The sequence below is a fragment of the Neomonachus schauinslandi genome, chromosome 1 (genome assembly GCF_002201575.2).
Source record: "Neomonachus schauinslandi chromosome 1, ASM220157v2, whole genome shotgun sequence".
Classification (NCBI taxonomy): domain Eukaryota; kingdom Metazoa; phylum Chordata; class Mammalia; order Carnivora; family Phocidae; genus Neomonachus; species Neomonachus schauinslandi.
Window position 1 is genome coordinate 141654635 of NC_058403.1, and position 20282 is coordinate 141674916.

Sequence of the window (20282 nt, forward strand, 5' to 3'; positions counted from 1 at the left end):
ATTTTGTCCAGAGGAGAATAGATTAATGAGAGAACAAAATGCTAACAGGGTAACAACGACCCCAGAAAAATAAACACTAAACAAATCAGAAGAGAACTGAAATCAGTGGAAAAGAAAAGGAAAGAAAGAAAAAAGAAAGAGAAAGAAAATGATAAAAAAAAAGAATATGATCAAATACGATCCGGCTGGTGAATAGATCAGTGCCACACACTAGATTTTGGGCATATTTTGGTCTGTTAGGAGAAAGTGCCTCCCAAAATTTTAAAGAATGACAAGCTTGTATTTGTATAAAAATAAGGGTAAATACGATGAAGGGATGGAATATGACTGTAAAGATGAAAAGTATAAAAGATATTATAAAGGGAATTGATAAGAAGTTGTTGGAAAAATAAAGAAGAGGAATTAAAAAAAAAAGGGAGAGAATGTGATCAGGCAGGAGACAAGAACAAAGCCATACACTAGAGACTTAGGGTATATTTTGGTCTGTGAGAAGAAACTGTATCCCAAATTTTAAAGAGAGAACAACGTATATATATATACCAAAAATAAGGTTAACTACTATGAAGGGACAGAATATGACTCTGAAAATGAAAAATAAAAAAGATTTTTAAAAAAAAGATTGATAAGATGTTGGTTGAAAAGGGAAAACGAAAAATTCAAAAAAAAAGAAAGAAAAAGAAATTAAAAAAATTAACTTTGAAAGACTAAAGAATCAGGGGGAAAAAGGCATGAATTCTATGTGCTGTATTCCCCTAGCGCTGGAGTTCTGCCATTCTCATTGATCGGTAAACTTGGTCTTGGCCGGCTGTTCTTGCTGATCTTCTGGGGGAGGGGCCTGTTGCTGTGGTTCCCAAATGTCTTTGCCGGAGGTGGAATTGCCCCGCCCTTGCCAGTCCAGGCTAAGTAATCTGCTCGGGTTTGCTCTCAGGAGCTTTTGTTCCCTGCAAGCTTTCCATACAGCTTTGGAGGATGAGAGTGAGAATGGCGGCCTCCCAATCTCTGTCCCAGAGGAGCCGAGAACTCGGGGCCCCACTCCTCAGTGCGCCCCCAGAGAAAAGCAGTCAGTCACTCCCATCTTCCCGGTCTCCGGCCGCACTCCGTGCTCACCCGGCCTGTGACCGAGCATTTCTATCTCTGGCAAACCACCCCATTTGAATCATCCAAACCCAGCAGATCCCTGCAGTGCGCTCCCACGCCGCTACTCCCAGGGGAGGAAGGGGAGTCTCCCCCCGATCTGCCGCTTGTTGGATCCCTGCTGGAAGAGCAGTGGCCCAACTGTGCCGCGGATCATGGTTTATGGCAACCCCAAGCTGAGAGCCCACTCCTCGGCTCCGTCTCTGCAGCCGGCTGCCCCACCCCAATCCCTGGGAGCTCTGCCACACTCAGGTACCCCCGGTGTTTCTGTGACCCTGAGGGTCCTAAGACCACACTTTCCCACGAGGGTTCCACCCCCCGCTTAGCCACTGGAGCGACGCCCCTCAGCGGAGCCGACTTCTAAAAGTTCCAATTTTGTGCTTCGTGCCTCTAGCACTTGCCAGAAGCGGCTGACGGAGACCCCCTCCCCCGCCATCTATCCTCCCGAATATCACCTTGGATTCACTTCTCCGCACGTCCTACCTTCCAGAAAGTGGTCGCTTTTCTGTTCAGAGAGTTGTTGCTATTCTTTTCTTTGATCTCATGTTAAGTTTGCAGGTGTTCAGAATGGTTTGATAGCTATCTAGCTGAATTCCTGCGACCAGACGAAATTTAGGTCTCCTACTCCTCTGACACCTTGCTCCTCCCTATGTATTTATTTATTGGAATCTGCTCACATGATGATGGAGGCTCACAAGCCGCAAGATCTGCAGTCATCAAACTGGAGAGCTAATGGTGTAGTTCCTGTGTGTCGGCCACCAGGCTTGAGACCCAGGAAGAACCAAAATGTCCATTTGAGCCTAAAGGCATATATATCTCAGCTTGAAGGCTAGCAGGTGGGAGAAATACTCTCTTAACTCAGGAGATCAGTCTTTTTGTTTTATTCAGGTGTTCAACTGAGTGGATGAGACCCGCCCACATTAGCAGGGCAATCTGCTTTACTTAATCAACAGATTCAAATCTCAGGCTCACCGAGAAAACACCCTCCCAGATACATCCAGAATAATGTGTGACCAACCCTCTGTGCCCCATGAGGCACAGGTGTGGTTGGCATAGAAAATAACCGTCAGACACATGGATGATACTGAAGCAAATATGGCCAAAACTAGAGGCTTCCTCCAGGTATTACTTATCTAGAGGAGCCATAACTCTGATAGCCATGCCCTGAACATGCTGAGAATGTTACCAGACAGGGAGGACAACTTTATACCAAGTCAGTTGTAAACTAGTTGTAAACAAGCCAGTTGTTTACTTGAGAGTCTCTGACTCCTTGCTTCCATTTTCAGGGTGAGAGAAAACAGTTTTTATTATTATTAACTTTTACATTGCAACAACACTTAAAATGGACTATTCCATTAAAAAACAATTGCTCCTTTGTCTCCCCATTGATTTTCCTTTTTCCGGGTGAGACCCATTGAATTGCAATATTTATAGACCATCCCCAGAGTTGGTATAGTATAGAAGAAAGGGGACCAGATGGAGAGTCAAAAAATCTCTTTTTATGATGTGGTTTATTTGCTTACTGGCCATGTGACCTTGGCAACCCTTTCAAGATATCAGAACCAGTTTTCTTATTTGTAGAGTGGAGGTAATAACTCTTGCCTTCCCTACCTCATAGGGTTATTATAAAGGGCTACCTGAAATAAAATGATGCTGAAGCATTTGGAATACTGTAAAACTCTGCTCTATGTAAGGTAATAATAATATTATCTTCAATCTGTTTGAACATCCCTCTCACTGTGTTTTTAAAATATTATAGTCACATGTTTGTTTTAGAATTATTTCACACTTCCTTGGGATATTTCTGGATGTTTTGTCACCCCTGCTTCAGATAATTCATCTCAGACAGTTTTGACTCATAGTTCAAAAATGACTGTAAATTGGTTACACACAATTTTGTGATGAAAAAAGGACTTGATAGCATATAAAGTAAGAAAATTAATAACCATAGGACATTATATTATGATGAAAAAAAATAGGAATATAGTCCCCTAAAACAGTGTTACATAAAGTTTGGTTCACCCAATGGTACTGTTCCCAATGAAATAAGTAACAGGAATTGAGAGTAAGGATTTAAAACTTTATATAACAATTTCACATCAACATAACATTTAATCCAAACATAATTTTGGTCTGTCAAATGTAATAATAAAAAAATGCAACTTTATTTTGCACATCGTTTAACTTAATTTTACTTTCCATTGAGTTATTTTTATTGTATTTTACAAATATTGGTACATGACAGATTGAGAATAAAAGTGGTCTCCCCCCAGGTATAAATTGATAAACATTGCTGTAAAGTCTCTAATGCTAATAACTATTTCCTGAATATTTAAATGTAGTTTTGGCAAGACTGAGTGTTACCAAATCAAGTTTTGAAGTCTTCCACTACCTCTTTCAGAATCATGTATATATAATAACCATAATGCATATTCAAAAAACACAGCCCAGACTCTGTTGGTTTGCAAGCTCCTCTGGAGTTTCCCAGGTGTAATCTGAAACTGGCCCCAGTACTCAGAGGGCAGCGAGAGATGGAAGAAAGAGGCTGGCCACTCCAGGTGGGTAGGTGACAGGTTTAAGGAGTAAAAGGAACTTAGATACAAGGCTTGTCTTAGGCAGCAGTGAAATGAGTAGATCTCTACTGGCTTGCCAAATCTTAAAGGTTTCTATAGAAGCCTTAACTGGGTTCAGTCATGTATACCATCCAGACAGTCTCAACACCACATCATTGTCTCAAGGCTGTGTCTTTGCAGTATCCTCTGGGAATGGGGAAAGCAAGGGGAGCCCACATTCCAAGGACAGGGGAGGAGGTGAGGAGCCTCCAATTGCCCAGGTGCAGCTAATGGATCAACCAATGATCACATCTTTTCTTCTCTGTGACCTTCCCCAACAGATGTAACCTTTGATCTAGATGCGGGCAACCATTATTGTCCTCCATTGGGATTCATTTGCTTAGCCACCTTGAAATGCTCCGAAACTCTGAAGTTGTGTTAAACTGTCAAAAAGCAAATGAGTGCCAATAAGTCTTATTTTGGCAATTTGCATATACAAAAAAAAATCTAAGAAAATGGAAATCATTTCAAGAAAAAAATTGTTTACATATTCTTGAGTGAAATGACAGGTCTCTGCTTTCATTAATAATGGAGAGGATACTTTACTGTTTCACAATCTTGTGACAAAATTAAATAATAGATCAAGAAATCCCTGTAGAAAAAGATGTAGAAACAGACCAAATTGGCGAGTTAGTTATGGTGACCTGGTCAATTTTTCTTTTTTCTTTTTTCATAGCCTTAGCTCGATAGCTAAAGCTAATTGATGAATAAGCAAAACTGAATAAAACAAGGAATTCAGAGATATTTATTGTCATCTGTGCTAACATTCTTTTGAACTACAACCTGCTGTCTGCTATTCATTGTTTCTTAAGAGAAAAGGCAGTGTCATGAATTGGTAAGGACATCAGACCATGTGAAAAGGACATGAGTTCTTTTTCAAGCCTGTGGACTTGAGCAAGCCATAACTACTCCTTTAACCTTTTTTCCCCCCATTTATTAAATGATCAGATTGAAGAAGATGTCCCTTAAGGTCCATTCTGGAGTTAAATAATCATGAAAATTTAAGTTAAAAAAGTTTTCTTAAAGTTCTTTTAGATTGCAATTCTCACATGAGACTTTTTTTCTGAAAAGTTAACAGGGAAGTGCTCTTTGGTTCATAGTGCCAAAGCACCGTTTGAAAGTGGCCATCAATTTACATAAACCTGATACATAGATAACATTAAAAGTAAAAATATGAATGTATAATTGTATAAAAAATAAATGTATGTATTCTTTTAAAGTTCATTCTATTTCAAGTCAACAGATATATTCAAAACTAATACCACATTTCAAAGGATGGACTTACTTAACAAATAACACTACCCAATGCTTTACTTTTTCTGTGAGTATAAATTAAGGAATCACACCATCCAGTGCTATCATGTGTCTGTGAATACAGATTAAGGAGTTGGCCTTGTTGTTTGAATTTGGATTCAGAAAATAGCTTACTGGGCACTCCCTTATGTACTAAGCTCTGTGTGTTGATCACACATCATTTTGAGAAGCTGCAAAGAATTCTGCAGTTGGAGAATTTGGAAATGGATTTGAATCAGGATAAACTAATTCATTGCTACCTAGAGAAAATGAAAAGATCCGTACAGTACGCTGGGATAGTGGTTTGGCTGGTTGTGGTTAGTTAGCCTGATCGAGGACAAAGGGGTGTAGAATGCTGGGCAAATTCCAACCCATTCAGGGGACTGCCTTCTGTTGCCGCTCCTCTGTGAGAAGTTCGGGGTTAATGCAGGAACTCCCAATCCATGGGACATATACCTCTCATGGAACTTAAGTAGATCTAGGTGTGTAGGATCCAGAAAGTCTTTGTAAGAAAATGATTCTTTTCCTATTTCTGTCTCAATTCCGATCATTCCCAGAAAAGAAAAAAAAAAAAAAGCCTCCATCTGGTGCTAGTGAGATTCTCACACCTCTCTTAATTACGAATCTCATTTGTAACTGAGAAAAAGTCAACCATGAGAGTCAATGCCTTTTTAAACAAACAGTACCTAGGTATAATTTAATAACACTGATTTGTTGTTTCCTGTTCTTACGGTAAGTAACCTATTTATGCCAAGTAATACCAGCTTTTTAGTTTGGTAGCAACAGAAAGTTACTTTTTAAATAAACTTATTTAAGGACAAAGGTATGTTGATTTAAAGAAAGCTTTTCAGTAAACAAAAAGTTGTACGTGGCTGGCAAAAATTTCTCAGGTGATATGCAGGTGATTGAAGCTTGGGAAACACTGGGCTAGTGAGAAGCACACTGAGCTAGAAGATAGGAAACTTGGTCACCAAATCTAATTCCAGTCCTGTCACTAATTATCTGATTGTCCTTGGGCAAGATGATGCATCTTCATGGCTCCGTTTCCTCATTATCCAATGAATATATTGATATTTGCCAAGCTACCTTTGGAATGATGTAAAGATTAAAATTAAATGATGGGTAGTAAAATAGTATAATAGTTATATAGGGGCTCCTCAGTGGCACAGTGCGTTGTGTCTGACTCTTGGTTTTGGCTCAGGTCCTGATCTCAGTGGCATGAGATCGAGCCCCATGTCCAGCTCATGCTCAGCACAGAGTCTGCCTCAAATTCTCTCTCCCTCTCCCATGGCCCCTCCCACTCATGCTCTCTCTGTCTCTCCCTAAAATATATAGAAAATTTTTAAAAAGTTGTATGTATATAAGATTCTTTATTATGTCTCTAAAACACCACTTTTTATTTTCTTTTTTTCTTCCCATTACCCCAGCAAAAACAAACAAACAAAAAAATAGAACAAAAACAAAAACATGAACATGACCACTTAGGAAAGGGTAATAATATTATCTCTGTTTTTGCTCTAGGATCATGCCATTTTTTTAGTAGTGTGTGTGTGTGTGTGTGTGTGTTAGAGAGGGGGAGAGAAACTGACTACAGTTGCACAGTTCCTACACTTACACTATTCCTAAACACTAAAGCTGTGTTGTCTTTTTCTGAATGAATGTATGTTTATTTTTACCATTTTCCATGGTGATAAACTAAACTGTTAAAAAATTTAATGTAATAATACATCTTATTAATCTCAAAGCTTAATAAAAATATTATGACCTATCTGAATATTTAGAACTGTTAAAAACAATAGTTTCATACCAAAATTGTTTTTTTTTCTTGAAATAATATTTGGAATCTTGCTTGTATTTTTTTCATTGTGCCTGAAACCTCAAATTTTCTAGAATATGAGATCTCTTTACAAAAGATGTTTCGCTGTTCCATAATGTCATTTCCCATAGATTTCAGAATTTCTTTTTCCAATCTAATCTTGCTTGTCCTTGAAGTTAAGGTTGTTGTTTTGGTTAAAATATAAAGGTGCAGTTAAATATATGATATATTTTGATCTTAATGGCTAATATGCCAGGTTTATGGCTGTTTTATCTTGATACATATATACAACTAAGTCCCAACACTAATTCATTGTGTGAAAGAGAGAACATTCATGGACATAGAGATAATGCTAGTGATTGTTTGGGTTCCCATTCTATTAAGGAAATGTACTTAGCACTATTGCTATTGGATTAGAAAATGATAGACATCATAATCTCACTCAAACATTAACATGTTTGGTGTAGGATAGCAATTCCCAAACTTGCCCAGTCATCAGAATCACCTGGAGGGCTGGTCAAAACACAGCTTGCTTGTCCCACCCTCAAGTTTCTGATTCAATGGTTCTGGGGTAAGGCCTGAGAATTTGCATTTTTAGCAAATTCCACAGTGATACTGAGGCCAATGTGGTTCCCATCCTCCCCCCCCCCAGCCTTTTTGTCAAGTGGAAGGTAGTAGAGCAGGACAGTGAAGCCTATAGACTTAGGTGATACCCCACAGACTTTGGTGATAGCCCCAGAGTTGAGCCCTGGCTTTGATACTTATGAACCCTGTAACTTGGACAAGTTAGGGATCAATTTTGTCTTCTGTAAAATGATAACAATTATATTTATTAGGAATATTGAATAAAATAATGCATGTTAATTGTGTAGAACAATGCTTAGCCCTGGAATGAGTGCTCACTAAATGCAACGTTTGTAACTAGTAGTGATGGTAATCGGAGCAGTGAGAGTAGAAGCAGTAGTTAGTGGTAATAGAAAAGAATACACGTTTCCTTTGTTCAGTTGCAATAAAAGTTTATTTTTCTTTCCTAAGGAGGCTGGGCAGAAAGCTTGCTTTTCATTTATGACATTGTTTCTATGAGAAACACTCAGCAAGAAGGGAATTCGTTGAAAAGAAGTATTGCCCTTAGTAAAAGAATGTTCAGGAGTGTGTTGAAGTTGGGAATCCATATTGTAGTTCAAGCAAAAGTCTATCCATTTGTGCAATAGGTTTTTCAATATTCAGAACCTAATGCATTTGTTTCTTTCCTTCCCTTAGCAACAAGAGCAAGACCCAACCAACCTATACATCTCAAATCTCCCCATTTCTATGGATGAGCAGGAACTTGAAAATATGCTGAAACCCTTCGGACATGTCATTTCCACAAGAATACTAAGAGATGCTAATGGAGTCAGCAGGGGCGTTGGCTTTGCCAGGTAAAACACTTGCTACGTACATGTACATGTATTACTTGTGTTTCCTCCTTATTCCCTTTTAATTCCATTCCTTTCTAGAACTAGGACCCAAAGCAATAGACTATTTTACCCTCTCCCTGCAAAAAAGTAGCTTTTCAAACCGACTCTCTATCTTTGCTTCAATCCAAAGAATTCCAATGTAATTATAAATATGTTGTGCTTGCTAAAATCTGTATGTACAAAGAATGGTTATATGTGTCTCAGGTCATAATGATATGTATACCCAGTTCCCAATTCTCTCTTCTAGATTAGAAAAATCAGATGCTGCCAATTTCTGCTGGTGGTAATAAATGCCCAATACCCCAAAGCTAAAGAGCCCATGTGGTGAACAAAGCATCCAAATGTTTTTGCATTGATTTCCAAAGAATGAGACGATAGAATTTCTCAGTCAAGAAAAGGAAGAGAAGAAAGATTTCGAGAAACAAGAATTGTTGGGAAGTCCCAAGGAACCCAGACATATAAAGTGGGGGGATTAGAGGGTATTTGCATTTAAGAGGCCCTGGCTGTGTGGTTTTGATGTTTTACACAGAACAGAAAAAAGCAAATTGCACTTTTTTCATTGTCCGAAAAGGAAAAGTAGTTTTCATCTTAACTTTAAGGGATGTTTACAAAGGAAGATCTCAGCCAGAAACGGAGTTAAAATGGTTGCACCTGCTGTGCTTTCATGAAAAACAAAGCAAAAGAAACCGCAGAGAAAAACTGCTCAACAACAAAGAACGAGAGTAAAAGCCGTGTCTCCATGGCTTGGTGTGTTTATGTGTCTCCAGCTGACTTAACGTGGATGAGTGAATGGATGCTAGAGTCATTGGGAAGTCAGCCCTTTGCAGACAGGTGTGTCCATCTATAATAAACCCTGCCATTACCTGGAAACCATTCCAAACCAACTTTTATTAATGCACTTTGAAAGATAGCAAATTGTAGGGGCGCCTGGGTGGCTCATTCAGTTAGACATCTGACTCTTGACTTTGGCTTGGGTCATGATCTCAGGGTCTTGAGATTAAGCCCCGTGTCGGGCTCTGTGCTGAGCGTGGAGCCTGCTTGGGATTCTCCGTCTCCCTCTCCCCTCCTGGGCTCACTTTCTCTCTCTCTATCTCTCTAAATACATGCATACATACATACATACATACATACATACCAATCTCTAACTTGACTTCCTACAAGTCATGGACCATGTCTTAAAATTCATATCTCCACCATTTTCTAGTAGACTGGTAGACATATACAAGATGCATGATGAGTTGAAGAAAAATAAGCAGAATGAAGAAACTCTCCCTGACTTGAATGTATGCTTGAGGCATTCACTTTTTCAGATCATTGGTAACTGCTCATTTGCATGGTCAAGACAGAGCTAATCACATCACCCAGGGCTCCAAATTTTGCCAATGTCCTCATTGTTGGATAGTGTCTAAGCTACTGTGGGAGGGCTGGCCAGTGTGGGAGTTCACTGAAAGGAACAGCATGCACATCCTTCTGGTCCTTCTCCCACTTCTTGTCCCCCCAAAATCTCTAACAAATGAATTTCTCCTTCATTTGTGCTGCTGAGAAATGAACATATTTCAACTTTATCAAGAGAAAACATTTTCTAAGTTCTGTGGTGATTTTTTTTTTTTTTTTTTTTAAGCAAAGGGCTTTTGATACAGAGTATAGTAATTCTCTAGGGCTGCCGTAACAGAATACAACAGACTGGGTGGGTTAAATGACGGAAATTTATTTTCTCACAGTTCTGGAAGCTAGAAGTCTAAGATCATGGTCCCAGTAGGCTTGGTTTCCTCTGAGGCTTCCCTCCTTGTCTTGTAGATGACCTTGTTTTCCCTGTAGCTTCACATGGTCTTCACATGGTGCCTTACTCTCTTCTTTTTAAAAGGGTATCATTCATGGGGCGCCTGGCTGGCTCAGTCAGAAGAGCATGTGACTCTTGATCTCAGGGTCATGAGTTCGAGCCCTATATTGGGTATAGACATTATTTAAATAAATAAACTTAGATTAAAAAAAAAATTAAAGGACATCAGTGGTGCCTGGGTGGCCCAGTCGGTTAAGCATCTGCCTTTGGTTCAGGTCACGATCCCAGGGACTTCAGATCAAGCCCCACGCTGTTGGGCTCACTGCTTAGCAGGGAATCTGTTTCTCTCTTTCCCTCTGCTTCGCCCCACCCTTGTGCCCTCTCTGTCTCAAATAAACAAATAAAAATCTTAAAAAAAAATTAAAGAACATCAGTCAGATTGGATGAGGACCCACCCATTCGAGGCCCTATCTCCATATACACTCACATTATGAAGGACTTCAACATAGAAATTTGTTGTGGTTGGAGGCACAATTCAGCTTATAACACAGAGATTGGGCTGTTCATTTCTCTCACTTCTGTCTTCTCTATACACTTTCAGTTTGCTTAAAATGAAGAATATTCTTCTTGGTGCAGAATCAAGTAATGCACATTGTAAGAGGCAACACTATAATCACAGTATATGATTTCATGGAAGAGTAAATCCTATAGTTCTTTTTTTCTTTAGGAACTGAGGAAGAGTGGGAATTTTAAATTATTCTTTTATGCCTGCTCTAAATGCAACCTTGGATTCACAAATTCACTTTTACAGTTTTCCTTCTTTTTAGATATCACCCTTTTTCCATTGTTAGCCTTTCTCATTTGGAGCTCTCCCTCTGAACCACAAAACAGAGATAAGTTGAGTGACAATTCTCTCCCTTCTTCCCAGGATAGCGGGCAGCTAGTGAGAAAAGTTAATGGATTACATACAATGGATGCCTTGGGACAGTGGTTCTCAAAGTGTAGTTTCCAGGACAGAAACGTCGGCATTATTTGGGAAATTGTTAGAAATGCAATTTTGGGGCCCTATCCCAGACTTACTGAATCAGTAATGGTGGGGGGTAGATGGGGTGCAGCAATCTGTGCTTTATCAAGCACTTTAGGTGACTCTCATGCTCTCTAAACCCTGAAAAGCATTGCCTTAGGGCATTAGGACTGATTCTCAAATCATCTGGAAGGCCTGTAAAATTTCAAAATGTTGGGTTCCATTCTTAGACATTTTTCCTGATGGAGATGATTCCTGTTGATCACACTGTACCCCTTTTGTCAAATGAACTGGTCATGAATCCATCTCCCGTCCTGTTCTTCAAGTGTAGGGACCATGTCTTGCTCTTCTTCGTGTCTGTCCCAGCACCTAGAATGTTGTCTGACACATTATTGATCTTCAGTAAATTTTTGATGATGAACAAATGAAATCACTTCAAGTGTTTTGGTTTTTTTGTTTGTGACTATAACTGTGCAGGGTGGTAGCATTTGATGACAATGATAAGCCAATTCTGAGATGGGTGAACTGGGGTTTTAGGGGAAACTACAGTCACATCAGCTCAACTATTACTGATTTACAAATGATTTCTTCCTCTAAAAGTTCACAGTGACACAGGTGTTATTAAAAGAAAATGCTTATTTGATTGGGAGAAGAGTCGGCTTGTAATTGTGCCTGGTAAACTGAATCTATCTCTTGAATTTATGACTCTCTCAATTCGTGTAACCTGAATAAATTTATCAGGCTTCATTTTAAAGATTTTTATTTATTTATTTTATTTTATTTGAGAGAAATAGAGCATGAGCAGGGTGAGGGGCAGAGGGAGAAGGAGAGACTCTCAAGCAGATTCCACACTGAGCACGGGGCTCAGTCTCAAGACCCTGAGATCATGACCTGAACCCAAACCAAGAATCAGTCCGTTAACTGACTGAGTCACCCAGATGCCCTGGTAAGTTTCATTTTAAATATTACCATTGGTCACTTCTAACCACCAGATATGGTCCTTGATTCATATGCAAGATATCCCAAAATTCTTTAACTAGAAAGACGCCCCCCATTATTATTTTACTTGCAAGCTATACATTAATCTCCTTAGATAACCATCTCTTCAAAGTAAAGGTTAGTATCTTCATTTTATATTTAAAACATTGAACTTCAAAGCATAGATTTGAATGCCAGGAGGGTGCACAGACAGCACAATTACCGGCTTTTCAAATTCCAGAAGCACCAGATATCTCTGAAATTACAGACATTTTATTTCATTTTTTATGTTTTTTTTTTACGCTCTTACAACTTAAAACAATCAGGAAGATCCACCGCCCCCTAGGCAGCATTTTATAGCCAAGTCATAAAACTCTAAAAACAGAAGTTTATGGTGGGAATGCTGACAGTCAGACAAGACAGACCCACTACTGCAAAGCTAGTGGGTGCCAACAGACTACCTTGCCTTCCAGGGTGAGGATCAGAGCATAAATCAACCTGAGGCTGGACGGACATGACTGTGTGTTCTTGTTATCCATTTCCCATTCCCAGAAACATGAGACCATTTGTCTAACAAAAATCACATTGAAAGAGTGTTATGTGAGGCCGGGAGAGTATGACCCAAAGTGCAGAAGAGATGGGGGAGGTAAACATTCACAATTAATCCAGCTTCACCATCTGGGAACATAGAACCTCTTTAAGAAATGCATTTACTGTCCCCTGGTGAGCCAAAGAGCGTGAGAGACCGCTGAGCACAGAGACCTTTGTATTTTGTAGTATTTTTCACCCCTCTTCAGTACTCTTAATTTGATTCTCATGGAATTTTGTTTGAATGACTTTTAACATATGGGCAGCCCTGTCTTCTGTCTCTCTCTACTAAATGAACATGTTTTCCAATTAAAGAGTTTCAGTTCTTTCTTTTTGCTAAGTAAAAAAATAATAATAATTGTGGTTATAGGCAGATAAATATCAGCCTGATTATTAAAAATCAGTATAAATAGTAGGTGAAAAATACTCTTTTTGTGTTTTCTTTAATTAGTGTTGAATATCTTTAAAATATTATTGATTTACCTTCTACCTCCTGATACTTCTTGCTCCTTATCTTCTCCCCTCCTGAAATATAATGAAACTCTGACTCAGGATCAGCATAATGAAAATACAGGAATTAAAAAAAATAATAAGGCAAATGCCAATACTTCCTTTGCAGGCAAATATATGCCCCTTTAAAATGACCATCACGCTTACCGAATTGTCATTGTTTGGAATGTGTTTCGATCATATCTCTTGATCTGATGGAATCTATGTTTGTGTTAAAAATCCCCCCCCCCCCCCGCTTGCTGTTTTGGCAATGTTTTGCCATTTCTACCTCAAACCTACATGGAAATAGGAAATCAAATGTGAACAAAGAAAATCTCCAAAGTGTAAATTTAGTGATTAGTCATCTCCAAATTGCAGCTATGTTTGCACAGAGAGAGGTTACAGTTTTTGCTGAGACTGAAGAGAATAAGGGCTGTTACTCTGCTTGGTAATCTTAATTCCTCAGCCAATTGCCAGCAAATGTGATCTACTGGAGAGTAAACTCCTGGTCCATCCTTCAGCTTCTGGATCTTTGTTTTTGTTTTACGTGTTTCTTCATTTATCTTGATCTGTTTCTGCACAGCATTTCTTTCTTTCACCATCGGTTAAGTCATGATCATGGCTAGAGATACGGCAGAACATTCTACTTTCTTTTCCATATATTTGGAGCCCAGGTTTCAAGACCCACACCAACCAACCAAGCAAAGAACCAACCAGTCAACCAATCAAACAAATGGATTAAATTGTATCAAATAATCTATAATTTTGAAATGTCCTGGACTCAATTCTTGCTCTATACATGGCTTTAGAAAAACTTAGAGAAGGAGGGAAACATATAACTTATTGTTTTATCATTATAACATTGAAATGACTAGATCCCAAGGATCATCCTCTGTAGGATGAGAAGAGAGTTCTGAATATTTACTCATGTAAAACTGAAATTGGAGAACTTTGTTACCTTGAGGCTGGAAACAGTAACCATTAAGTGGGCTCAGGGCCTATAAGATTTCTTTGCCCTGTACTGGCTGTAAGCACAAACCGTGATGGGGACTCTTGGACCATCTGAAGGCTGTGAAGATGTGAGGTAGGTTGTCTGCTTCCCACCAATAAAGAAGAAGCACTGGGAAATGTCATTTGGACTCACAAGTGTGAGTCTTTTTATTTGGTATCTTTCCTATATTCTCAACTTTCTGTGAGTTGGATCATCCCATCCACTCACTCTGTGTGATTATGAAGATGGCTTTCTGGGTAGAAATAACATAGCTTGCATCTTACTTCTGCACCTCCTATCTGTGTTCTTGGACAGGTACATAAACTCTCTGAGCCTCCTTTTCTGATATGTATAATGTATTTATTCATTCATTCATTTCATCCAGTAAATATCTCTTGGGCACTATAATATGCCAGTAATTGTTCTAGATATTAATTCAGAGGGGTACACAGGAGAAAAATATCTGACATGCTACTAGACTGGGGAGACAAAAAAATGTAACCAAACAAGTAAGAAGATATCAAATAATATCAAATAATCCATATAAAATAATTAAAGGGCTATAAAGGCAAAATAAAACAGTGGTAAAATAGAGAGTATGGCAGAATGAGAGGCTAGAAGTCAGGGACAGGAAAGTTCTCAGAAGAGAGAGCATTTAGTCTGAGACACAGATGATAAGAAGGAACAAGAGAGTCTCTTGGTGGGGTTGGATAGGGAATCCTGGCAAAGGGGAAAATGCAATCAGAGATCTAAGATGGGGCCAAGTTTGGCATGTTTGGGAACCAGAAAAAGGCAAAGTTTCTATTTCATAGAGGAAAGAAAAGAGATGTAACAGATAATAATATCTAGGAATCAAATGTGCCTGTAGCTCAAAGAGATTGATTAAAAGTGATAATGAATTCCAGTGGCATTTAACGGTAGGATTTTTCTAGATCTGAACATACTATACTTATCAATTCCTCCTTTATCTCAATTTTAATGTTTTTAATTTAATTTTCTTCCATTTCTTCACCAAAACTCCTTTTGAAAACATTAATCTATGGTTAAAGGACAGATTTAAGTTATGATGTCAACCGGTGGTAGGCAGATAATCTAAGAGACGAGTAGTTCCCAGACTGGTGTAAAAGAAACCTTTTTTTTTTTTTTTTCCTTGTCTTTTTCTTCAAACACACAGCCTCCAGGATAATTTTGTTCCTTCAGCGTTGATAGTTTTATGGCAGAGCCATCAGCATGCTGGCTGCAAACAGAATTTCACCCCACATGATTTAACTGAAGAGACTAGAGTAAAGCAGGATTTACAAAAAGTGTGGGTAGAGTGAAGGAAACTGACCAAGGATGTTGAGATACCCAGAGATGACCAGCAGAAGGAAGCTTTTGCTGCCTTGAGACAGCTGAAGGCAGGTGGAAGAGTGCTCCCAGAGCCAGTGAGACCCAGAGCCATGGAAGGGGGCGCTGCCTGGAATAGCTGGAGACAGGGAGGGATGCAATCCCAGCCAGAGAGGGGATGCCAAAGCCAAGAGAGAAGAAACAGGAACTGGTCAGACTTCTCTTTACTCCTACCAGGCCCCCAATGGCTAAACCCAATGAAAAGCCATCAGATAAAAGAGCTAAGAGGACACGTTCATAGATGGATCACTTCTTTGAAGCATAGAGCAGAGAAGACATATAGAGGGGTAAACAGAAAACACATGGGTAAATTGACTTATTTTTCCTTCCCCTTGACTTCATTAATGGAAAAAAAAAAGGAAAGAAAAAATAGTGCAAGGTTAATGATAACTAAGCACCTGCAACTTTCCCTTAGCATTGGCAGTTGGTACAGGATGGTAGGGATGATGACAAACTGGTTCGGTTTAAAGAAAGCAACTGTTCAACTTCAGGTCATGGTTGCTATGATGACATCACTTCTAAAACCAAATGTGTGAGGTTTTCTAACAATAAATACGTGTTGTTTTTCCACATCAGTTCTCCAATTATGACACCAACTGAGTGTCCAACTATTCAATTCAATTCTAACACTGACTATAGAGGATTATTGCCAGACCTCACAGGTTTAAGGGCTCAGTCCCCCCACAAGACTCTTCCCACCATTCCTTGACCCCGTCCAATTTGCTGATTCACTAGAACAATCCACAGAACTCATGAAAACAATTTACTTTTGTTTACTAGTATATTATGAAGGATACAACTCAGGAATGGCCAAAAGAGATGTAAAGGGCAAGATATAGGGTATAAGGAGTGGCTTAGAGCTTCTCTGTCTTCCCAGGGCATACCACCCTCCCGGTAAATCTCTCTGAACTCTTTTGTTTAGTGGTTGTTATGGAGGTTTTATTGCATAGGCATTGTTGATTCATTTACTGGCCATTGGTGATTGAGCTCAATCTTTAGCCCCTTTCCCATCCCCTGAGGTGGTGGGTGGAGCTGAAGCCTCCAACCTTCTCATCATTTGGGCTTTGTGGTGATCAGCCCCATCCTGAATCTCTCTAGGGCTCCCTTCTTGAGTCACCTCATTAACATAAACTCAGGAGTGGCCCAAAAGGCCTTATTGTAAGTAATGAAGGACATTTCTTTCACTCAGGAAATACCATGGGTTTTAGGAGTTCTGTGTCAGAAACCAGGGACAAAGACTAAATTTATTTTTATTGTACCATAGTTGCCATGCAGAAAACATGGATCAGACCATATCATCTTTCAAGAGGAATCAGGAGTCCAAATCTTCATGTGAAGTCTCCCAGTCTTTAAATGTTGACAACCATTTCAGATTCTCTAAAACCTCTTTGTAGTCCAAACAAAACTTTCTACCTGAACGCTGGTGCTCGCTTCGGCAGCACATATACTAAAATTCTACCTGAACGCTGGATTCAGCCCATGATTTCTAGTTTGGGACATGTGACAAAGAGCTCCAGGACAGTGGTTTTCAATCCTGGCTGCACACTGGAATCACCTGGGTAGCTTTGAAAAATATGTGCCTGGACTTCATGCCAAAGCAGTTAAATTAGAATCTCATGGGCTGGGGCCCAGACATTGGTATTTTTAAAAATAGTTTCCTGATCATTTTAATGTACAGTCATTTTAAAATAAACATCTTATTTTGGAGTGAGTTTAATTTAGCAGAAACGTTACAAAAGTAATAAAGAGTTCCCATACACACCACGTCATTTGTTAACATTTTACATCGCCATGGTGTATATGTCAAAATTAAGAAACTGATATTGATACATTACTGTTAACTAAACTCCAGACTTTATTTGGATTTCACCAGTTTTTTCTACTGATACACTTTTTCTGATCCGGAATCCAATCCAGGGTGCCATTTGTGCATTTAGTTGTCATGTCTCATCAGTCTGTTATAGTTTGTGACAATTTCTCAGACTTTCCTTGTTTTTCCTGAGTAGCACTAGCCAGGTATCCTGGGGAATGTCTCCAGAGTTGGGTTTGTCTGACATTTTTCTCATGATAGGATCCATATGATGTATAGGTTTTTGGAAAGAATACCATAGAGGTGAAGTACCCTTCCAGTCACGTCAGATGAAGGTGTTTGGATGGAACTAGAGGGTATTACGCTACGCGAAATAAGTGCTATGGTGTATCTCCATTTTTGAGAACAGCTGCTCCAGTTAACAGAGATTGAACTAGAATGAAGGTAGCATGATCTATCCAGCATCAGAACACATTAAAGTAGACAGAGTACAGGGAATCAGGAGGGATGATGGGAGGCCAGCAATGGAACTTCATCTCTTACAGGTAAACCATCTGAACTGAGAGTCAAGAGACAAAGGTTCTATTCCAGGTTCATCCACTAACTAGTCTCTAGGGAAGGCAACTAGTGTTAGTTTCTTCATCTGTACAATTTAGAAGTTGATATCTGGGGCTATTTCTAGTCCTGAAATTATGTGATTCTAAAACTCTGGAGTGGGTTTTAATTAGTTAAATATTGTCCACAGTTTCATTTCCTAAAGAGGAATGTGTTGTAATGCCGAGTAAGACACCACCCAAATGTCTGGGTTTTGGCAAAGGAAGATGGCAGAGAGGCAGCTCTGCTTCATTATTTGGCGTTTATGATACCTGTTATATCCTAAAAATGTCAAGCACCCAGCAGATAGAAGACAAATATTAAAGACTCAGAAGAAAATTCAACTCATTTACTCATCTTTGTTCCTGGGACTCGACTGCTGTGCTTTCCATTACGATAGAGTAAGAAGTGAATGATGGAATTTATTTTTGAAATCTCAGAAGGAGTGCACATTTTAGTACTTTTAAAAATCTGTTAATGTTGTCCCTTTGCGTAACTCTAACCAGATTTAGATGGAAGACTGGCTTGCAACGTTGGATATTCTAAGTTGCCAATAATTTGTACAAAGCCTATGATTGCAAAACCACAAAAATTTCACAATAGCGGAAACCTCTAATTAACTAAAATAAGTGGCAGGGTGGATTTGTTTTACATATATGGTTAATAATGCTTATTGCTTTAAGATCATAAACTGAGAGATCCTCTCTTGAGCTGAGATAGGGAGGCTGCAGAAGGTTTTGCAAAATCCTTTTCCACATCTGTGTGTCAAGTCTGACCCAGAACATTCTACTAATATTGGATCAAACTCTCCTCTGATGTAACTTGCCTGTGGGAATTGTATTGGCTGTGAAACCGGCTCCCCTTAGTAACTGGTGTAAAAAAATTTTTTTTTAAATCACAATTCTGTGGTTTGTTTTGAATGACTGAAGCCAGGTTCCTAGGCACTGAGACAACAAAGAATGTCAAACGGGACCTTTAATGTGTATTTATATTTAAACATCAGACCTAACAGAAAACCCTGAAGCTTTATACAATGATTGGAGCCTTGTAAGAACCTAATTAATGTATCTTCGGGTGAATGGTTGGCCTGGCACGCGAGCTGTCCCGAGGTACTAGAGGGGTTCAGGTACCGCCTGGGAAGAATAGATGTGGTTGTAGTGATTGAGTGGCCTGTCTGAAAGGGACATGTAAAGGCAGCTTTGTCTGGCATGCTGCCTTTTCAGACTCACTTGATAATGCTAGTGTCAGTTTCAACTGAAGCGTGGGCCAGATTGCAGATAGCTTGAGCTGGCATTTCAAAGCAGTTAATTGTGAAACTTGAGAAGAGAATGGGCACATTCTTCCTAAGGTGGCTATTCACATGCAGTCTCTCTCCACCCCCCACCCCAACCCCGCCCCAGAGCTCCAGTCTCACTTTTGTTCGGTTTCCACATAAAATACATGAGGAACCCTGAGCCTTTCCCTTGGTGGCTCCTATATCACTGTTTTTGCTGGGACTGCTTTGCCTTGTTAAAATGTGCCCCGTGTATTAAAATGAAATTGTCACTGCTGGGTGGTGCAGCATAACATGGTTTGACACTAAGCACCAGCAGCTACAGAAAATAGACTTTTATTGCATTTATTCTTTCAGGGAGGAGAGTCTCTAAAGGCTCAATGCAGACATTCACTTAGTTAAATCTGAATGAAGCCAAAGTGAACAATCTATGCCGCTGTCTTTATGTTCCTAGAAACAGCCCCCATCCAGCTTGATATGGATGTAAAATAGTCTTAAGAAAAGATGATCATACTTAGAATCCAAAAGGAAAGACTTAAGGCTTTCAATCCAGAGCAAAAAAATTTTAGGTGGGTAGAGTTGGTGAACCACCTGATTTTCTACTTTAGCTTCTTCTGTATTTCCTAAAACACATATAGAATCACAAGCACGTGCACACACACACACACACACACACACACCCCAGTCTAGTTTTAGTCTTCATTTAGAATTCCATGTCATTTTAAGACAAAGAGAAAGGATTTGATTTGTAGGACTCTTGCAAGCAAGCTTTAGATTCTTAACTGCCTTTTATCTAGATGAGTATCCAGAGAGAGATTGAACAAGGAGGGGGGCTCTGGGACATAAGCTTTTCATTCTGTAGCTCTCCTGGAATAAAAATTCCATAAAGTAACATCTGTAGTAATTAAGGGCTTACATTTCCTCTCCCATTCATGTCTCTGGTAGGAAGGAAAGTTAATGTCCCTAAGAGACGATAGATAGTAGATCCTGTGGGAAGACAGAGAACAGAATTAGAATTCTTTTGTTCCTAGAAATGCAAGTTTCGTACTTCAAAAAA

At 39.3% G+C, this 20282-nt stretch overlaps 1 protein-coding gene across 6 annotated transcripts in view; it reads left to right on the forward strand.

Annotated features, from left to right (window-relative positions):
- Window positions 1-20282, forward strand: part of RBMS3 (RNA binding motif single stranded interacting protein 3) — a 725792-nt gene that overhangs the window by 458433 nt on the left and 247077 nt on the right. For all 6 annotated transcript variants that reach the window (XM_021678925.1, XM_021678924.1, XM_021678926.1 and 3 more), the window contains exon 5: window positions 8116-8273. In XM_021678925.1, coding sequence (XP_021534600.1) covers window positions 8116-8273 — 158 coding nt within the window. The remainder of the gene's footprint in view (window positions 1-8115; window positions 8274-20282) is intronic.